The sequence below is a fragment of the Durio zibethinus genome, chromosome 25 (assembly GCF_047325235.1).
Source record: "Durio zibethinus cultivar Kanyao isolate XHJ-2024 chromosome 25, ASM4732523v1, whole genome shotgun sequence".
NCBI lineage: Eukaryota > Viridiplantae > Streptophyta > Magnoliopsida > Malvales > Malvaceae > Durio > Durio zibethinus.
Genome location: NC_143186.1, coordinates 6,912,062 through 6,919,459, shown reverse-complemented (window position 1 = coordinate 6,919,459; position 7,398 = coordinate 6,912,062). Strand labels below are relative to the sequence as shown.

General features: G+C 31.3%; 1 protein-coding gene across 2 annotated transcripts; it reads right to left on the bottom strand.

Annotated features, from left to right (window-relative positions):
* Positions 1-911: 911 nt before the first annotated feature.
* LOC111276633 (S-adenosyl-L-methionine-dependent methyltransferases superfamily protein) lies at positions 912-6,943 on the bottom strand. 2 transcript variants are annotated; one of them, XM_022862380.2, is made up of 6 exons: positions 6,632-6,943; positions 6,487-6,550; positions 4,559-4,751; positions 4,085-4,158; positions 1,584-1,739; positions 912-1,176 (listed from the first exon to the last, which is right to left on the bottom strand). In XM_022862380.2, the coding sequence occupies exons 1-6, from the start codon at positions 6,831-6,833 to the stop codon at positions 1,143-1,145; spliced, it is 723 nt and encodes a 240-aa protein (XP_022718115.2). In that variant the 5' UTR covers positions 6,834-6,943; the 3' UTR covers positions 912-1,142. The 2 variants fall into 2 exon arrangements, with proteins under 2 accessions (XP_022718115.2, XP_022718114.2); XM_022862379.2 differs by having other exon boundaries at positions 912-1,163.
* Positions 6,944-7,398: the final 455 nt, after the last annotated feature.

Sequence of the window (7,398 nt, the reverse complement as noted above, 5' to 3'; positions counted from 1 at the left end):
CGAATTTTTAATCAATATTATAATAAAAATATATCTTTTGATAAAAAATTAAAAATAAAATAGAAAAATACTGCATGCATTCTCTTTTAACTAGTGTTACTTAATACAACAATAACAATAAAATGAATCTTATATTTCATAAGTTTAGAGTAAATTATATGAAAAATAAAAAACAAAAAAAATAGAGTGATAAGTTTATAAAAATGTCAACTTATTTGAGTTTTTAATGATGTAACCAAAAGTTTGTATCATTCTTTTTTTTTTTTTTTTACCTTTAGTAAGTATTTATTTTTTCTCTTTTAGATTAATCATTGCAATGATATTGAAATTACACAAAAAGAACAATTTCTTCCCATTTTATAGATCATATCTTGTCCATCTTAAACTCAAGCTCAAATCTCCGTTTGGAACTCCAATTTCCAACTATTAGGTTATTTCCTTGGTGACATATTTCTTTAATGTGAACAAAAATCAAGTAATTTTTTTTATTACAAGAAAAAAAAGAAAAAACCCTCCCACTCACATCATGAAAAATTGAGCTAAGCCACGCTTAATAATAGGACATTCAAACTAATTGTCTAGATTATTTTCTTAAGAGTATATATCATAAATAATCCATAAATTATAATAAAATATTTAATGTAATATTTGAATTTTATAAGTTTTAATGTGATGCCTGAAATATTAATCTATTATTTAATTTAATACTCACATTTAACATTTCTAATTTCAAATGATAAGTGACAGATAAATTACTTTCAAAATATCATATCAATACGTAAATTCATAATTCAAATATCAAATTAGAGATTTTAAAATTTTAAGTAACAAATTGAATATTTTAATATATTTGAAGAGACATTCATGACATTAATCTTATTCTCAAAGCTTGTCATGAGGAGCCTATATACATAAATGAATTCCATATAAGTAAACCAATTTTCGAGGAATTTATAAAATATTTAAAAAAAAAATCGAAAATCAAATTGACAATTTAGAAAGTACAAAATTTGCTACATTTTGGAAATCCTCTGCCGTTTCATCTCTTAAATATGAAAACCAGTACTGGAGCTAAGGGTCGGTTCAACATCTGGAACTTGCAGCATATCCAACCATCGACAGATAATCCAGAAGCAAAGACTTCAACTGTTTCCAATTCTTCCCTGAAAATTAAGTCTAACATGAAAATGCCAAGTGCCTTCAATCAAGTTACACGGCTAAGAATGGTAAACCATGTGTAGTTTATTAACTCGTTCAATTACATATGAAAAGCAGTTGAAAATTACATTCACAAATTTTGATGCTGGTGCTGCATGTAAACAACAGGATGACCTAACCAAAAACGGCAGTCAACAACAAACTTCTTTGGTATACATGTGGAAGTCCAAAGGGAGAGGCGTAATTCGAACCTAAGACCTTAATCGTTCTAATGAGGCATAACAACCACTAGATTAAGCCTGGGTTTTCCCTGACAAACTTATTAATTCACCAAATGCTGAGCCTCGGAATTCTAGCTAATGCTAAAAAACATCAACAAAATCACAACCATGGCAAAAAAAATGAGTCTAGTAGACAAAATTTACCTTCCACCTGGATGCCCCACATAAACCACTAGGCTAATAAGCCCTCCTGATATCAGCATTTTCTTTGCAGCTTCCAAGGCCAACAGTGTTGTTCTTGAAATTGTAATAATACTTTTGTCACCTCCAGGTAGATAGCCAAGGTTGAATGCAACAAGTCTAGAAGGAGACAAGGAATTAATTCTATCCCAATGCCAAAAAAAAAAAAAAAGGCATATATATTAACATGGCTTCGTGTAAAGTATGAAGAAGCAGCTAACCATTCTAATAGTAACGAGCATAATTGCAGAATGACAGATATGTAAAATTGAATCCGTGTTCCATTAACATGAAGTTAATAATATATAACTTGCCATTTGCTAAGATGTTCAAGCCCCTTTCTAACTGGCCTGGTGAAGACAATAATTTGTGACACACATTTTTGTATATATTAATAAATTGAAAGTCTGGTATTGACACAAGGTGTATGATATGCTGTCCAGTAGACATCAAAAAGTAATAATTTATTCAAATCATTATTCATTAGCGACTAAACAATTAAGACCAATGTAGGGAAAACAACCGCCAGTACCCCTGAAATACCAACGTGGTTCTGATTTGTGAAATGATGTCAATAAATGTTTTTAATTACAATTCTCATTGCAGATTCACATAATTTCATTGGGTTCTTTTCTACAGTATGAAACGCTTTTTGAAACAAAATAGATTATCCACCTTTTTTTTTTAGTCAAAATTTGAAACTTCACAAGAAATTACTATGAAGGACTGTGAAAAGAAATATGGAATATAGTCCTCAAATAATAGAAATACATGGATGTAGCAATTTTTCTGTAAGTGTAATACAAGATAACTATGTTACACATCAGATGATTAGTTATATTTGTCCTCTATATCCTTTTAACTACAAAGAGTGTAAAGTTAAAAGCTCATGTTCAAGTTCAAGGAGCATCATAATTTGACCCACAAACATTTCCAACCATACATCAAATGGAAATCTCTTATTTTACCAGATTGATGCATACATTTAACATGTGCACTGAAACAAAAACAGACAATTACGTAACTACAGACATTTATTAATATTTAAGTCTATAAAGTAAGTGCAGTAGGAGCATAACAACATCATTTCTAGTCTTAAAAGCAGAGAAACAAATACTTGTTGAAAGTTCCATTTCAGATACATTGAACAAGTTACTTTGTCTCAGTTTTTTATGCATTTACATCCTTCAGTTTCAAAAGTTTTCAGACATAAAGGTGCTAGGGTGCTCAGTGGATATACAATCTTTTATTTCTTATGAGATTTGAAGATGAAATCAAATAGTAAAATGGGAACATGTTAAACAAAATGACTCCTATGCCCGTTACTTAGTGTGGATTTGTTGTTTGGTTTGGTTATTTATTGAATTTGGAACTAAATTGGTTTCTACCAACTGGATGGAGACCAACTTGGCTAGTGGCTCAACATGAGAGCATAGATAAACATGTGATGACTGCCACAATATACTACATGATGCCTTTTGGAAAACTACATATAACGATCAAGAAGGGTATTATTGCTATTGACCATAGAAGTTATGAACAAAATATTGATTTCCAAAAAAAATATATGAAGTAAACGTTCATATAATACTAGTGAAGGACAAACAATCACAACTGGAAGCAGCCCATAAAAGAGAATAGCACTATGGTAAGATGAGTGATTTACAAATGACTGGGGTTGACTCCACTAGTCAATTCATCACCATCCTAGCTTAGAACAGGATTTGTAAGGAGTAACAATGCTCTATAGGCAATCAAGATGATCTTAAAGCAAGTATAAATAAATTAAGAAAAGATTGAAGGCTATGCTGATTATGGACTTAAAGTCAAAGTGTAGAAATTATAGGTCCAATATGACAAAGAGGATAAAAGGGCACATATAGCCATAGAGTTTCTTTGAGGATCAGGGATTCACATTCCAGAGGAACCCATAGGTTTCTCCTCTAAACTGTTTTATCTCCACTTTTGAAAAGGTGTCTAGTTCTACCAAATTCAGCATTTTAAAGATGCTTTATAAGTCCTATGGTTTAGTTCCTCTATCACTCATCAGTTCCGTAGTTCTTCTACTTCCGAGGGAAATGGCTGAATAAACTTCCCATGGCAAACAATATAAGATTAGGATGAGAAACAAAGTGAATATTCCTTCTTGGATCAAATGCCGAGGCCAATGGATAGAGACTAGAGAGAAAGAAACTATCAAAAGCAGCTTTGACAAGAAAACTCAAGGAGTAAGGTCAGTTTCTTCGTTTGTCTGTTTCTTCTCCTTTTTGAAAGTTGAGGAAGAAATATTACATGTTCAATAAAATGTTCATATTGAAAAAGAAAGTTATGGAGGAAGAAATTTATCTATATTGAAAAAGAAAATGCAATAAAATGTTCACTGGCCTCAACATCCATGACATCCACATTTTTGGCTATCAGATAATAAAAAAGAAAGATAGATTAACTTGAGAGCTAATGAGTACCTAACAGCAGTATTTTCTGGAACAACTTCATTCATTCTACTATGGCAAATGGGGAAAAGCTTGACTAGTTCTTTCTGCATAAGCCAGAAACTTATTAGTTCTTTCTGCATAAGCCAGAAACTTTTTAGTAATTGTATAAGACATAGGTACCTTTACAAACATGGTAAATAAACATAAGTTCTATGTAGAAGAAGCACAAGATATAGAAAGTCAAATGACCATAACAGCCTCTAATGACATTTCGAAGCACCTCTAAGGTGACTGAATATTTTGACAGTTGTGCAGTATGTTGATTCAAACAAGACTGAATTTTTAAACTTGTATACCATTAAGCTAGGGATTCAGAATCTTAAGGTTAAACTTTGAAATATATTGTCAAATCTGGATAGATTTTTCTTGCACCAATTAAAACATTACTACTCTTTGAACAGTTCACGATAAAGGAGACAACATCAAAAAGACAATGAGAAAAACCTCCTTTGGAGTAACAGCTTGATCCAGTAAGGAGGAAGTATTCTCTATAGCCTCTGTCTGAATATCCATTCCATAAACACGACCAAAACCAGACTCATCAGCAACCATTTTGAGCATTGCCAAGGTATCACAACCATTCCCACATGTGGCATCTATGACCATATCCCCTTTACGTAGGACATGCCTCCAAACCCTGTCAGTGATGGACATAATATATATTAAGGTATTCAGAGTTCAGCAGTGTTGCTGAAAGGTAACAAGGAAATTTATTATGAAAGATTTCATAAACTCCAAATTGATATAAATAAATTAACATCCTTAGTATAAACAAGATCAAAACTTAATTGCTACAGAGATACTACAAGGGGGTTGTATCAGAAACAGGCTCCTCAGGCCCAAAATCATATTTGGCTCATCTAATTCAACATAAGCATGAACTTAAGCAAACAAAGATTGAACAATTTAAAAAAAAAAAAAAGAAAAAGCAAAAAAAAGCTTGTTTACCTACAAATGAGGATGCTCAAGAATGAGAATATAGATTTCTAAAGAATATCAAATTCGATAAGAAATTTGATGTCATATACACTGAAATTATGTGTTTTTACACTTCAATTTCAAGATTCAACAGTTATAATTCGTAAAATAATATATTTAGGTGGTGTGAATAATAGAACTAGCTTTTAACCTAATTCATTGTTAGCAGTGCCTTATTGTGAGGGCAACGACAATAATATTTTTTTCTCTATTAGTAATGCAAGTCTTCTTTTAGAATAGGAATAGCATATCAAGAAGCAAAGACAGAAATTTGACCTCCATTTAATGCTTCCAATTTTCATGTTTAATTTTAAACCATTTCATTACATGGTTCGTATTCCAAATAATATCCCCCTTAAAATCTACAGAAATGGAGTTTAAACGAAGTTCAAGCATTTAAGTAAAATAAAAAATTCACAATCCATATTTGTTAATAATCATCAAATCCATTTGTTACCACTTACCACACCAACCAAATGTTTTGTTGCAGAAAGTTATTCTCATTTTCATTCCAGTTCTTATCCATATAGGTTTCCACAGCGTCATAGTTAAAGAACACCTAGGTTGAATTTGGTCATTGATAAACATTTTTCAGTTAAAATATTTCCTTTCTTTTCCCGTTCCTATGCTTGGCTTGCAGTATGACTCTGTTGTTAACTTCCTATTGCTAGTGAAGGTGGATATGTTATTGTCCATCATTATTTGATTTCCAAAAAGAACAGAAAGTGTCTCCACTATTCATTGTCAGTAACCTCTTTCCCCTCATTTACATGAAATGTTCATCCGCAAGGAGCAAAACAAATATAGTGCTATTCTAAATTTACTTTCTTTTCCCAGCAACACTGAAACCAAACACAAACTTAACGAAAGCTAAGACTTCTATAGATTTTGACACAAACAAAACCTTATTAATCTAAAGACCACTTTTCTCTGGTGCAGCAACACCCTTTCAGTTTCATATTATTTCATACTTACCCCGCAGACAATGAGTTTCCATTTGCATTCTCTAATATCGTATCACAAATTCTGGTCATACCTCTGTTCTTACCACATCTTTCAATTAACATTGAAAAGATGCTTCAATTTACACATTTTCCCAGCATGTAAGCCATCAACATTTATATCAAACACACTGAATTTTCAAAATGTTCTAGAATGCTAAAGGGTCGGATAGTCCAACTTTCGGACAACTCACAGATTATATATGTTTATAAAGCAGTTATTTGTTACATCCATGCCATCTGAGAGTAGTCGGAGAAAATAGCATTACTCAATGTTCTAAAGCAAACCAAACATAGTAGCAGACAGAGAATAGTTTCAAACACAGCATAAAAACAATCAAACAAAATAGAAAATAAAGAAACAAGAAAGAAAGTGGGCAATTAAGCACCTACAAATGAGCCACTTCTGTTGCTTTCTTCTTCCCAAATATATAACCCACCAACTCATCCTCTAATCCTGAAATTTTATTGTAAAAAATAAGTCCTTTTGCTTCTATTTTAATTCCAAAAAACAGATAATATAAAAAGTAGTTAATACCTGAAAGTGGAGAATTGCTTGAGAGAGAAAGTGAGGTTCCTCCATTATTATGAAGAGTGGAATTGGAGGTGCAATAAAGATGTTTGGAGGTCTTTTTGAACGATGAGGAGAAAGAAGACAAGGTGAATAATAAATTTGTTTGAGAAAGGATTCTGTTTGATAGCATTGGGTTTAAGCGTAAGCTAAATCTCAAAGCTGACATTGTTAATTCTTAGTTAGTCTGAGTCTGAGACTGGCTTTTGTTTCGGTTCAGTAGTCGGTAGGCAATGGGGGAAAAGGGAAGGATGGTACTAAAAAGAACTACAAAATGGATCAGGTTCGGGCCTAGGGATGCCATGGCGGAGCTCATAATACCAAATTTTGAAGGGAAGGGAAGCTTGGACCCGACCCGGACCTTCTTCACATAAACGCCAGTGTTTTGCCGTAGATGTGTTTACGGATAATGTCAGATTGGATTTGATTTCGGATGAAATTTATATTTAATATTAATAATTTATATGTTTATTAAATTTGATTCGATTCAAAAATTCGGGCTTAAAGTTTCTCAAATCTGATGTAAATGAAAAAAATAAATTTTAAATTTGCTTATTAAATTTTATTTATATAATAAAAAAATTTTAAAAATGTGATTAAATTAAATTTAATGAGATTATATTTAATTTATATATATAAATTAAAAATAAAAATTATATATATTTATTAAACGTAAAAATTAAAAATAAAAATTATATAAGTTTAAAAAAATATATATAATTTTTATTTTTAAT

Coding starts and splice junctions, on each gene's coding strand:
- LOC111276633 (XM_022862379.2), bottom strand. CDS start 6,833: ATGTCAGCTTTGAGATTTAGCTTACGCTTAAACCCAATGCTATCAAAC. Junction 4,159..4,558: donor AAGCTGTTACTCCAAAGGAG/GTTTTTCTCATT, acceptor TGGCTTATGCAG/AAAGAACTAGTCAAGCTTTT. Junction 1,740..4,084: donor CCAGAAAATACTGCTGTTAG/GTACTCATTAGC, acceptor GTCTCCTTCTAG/ACTTGTTGCATTCAACCTTG.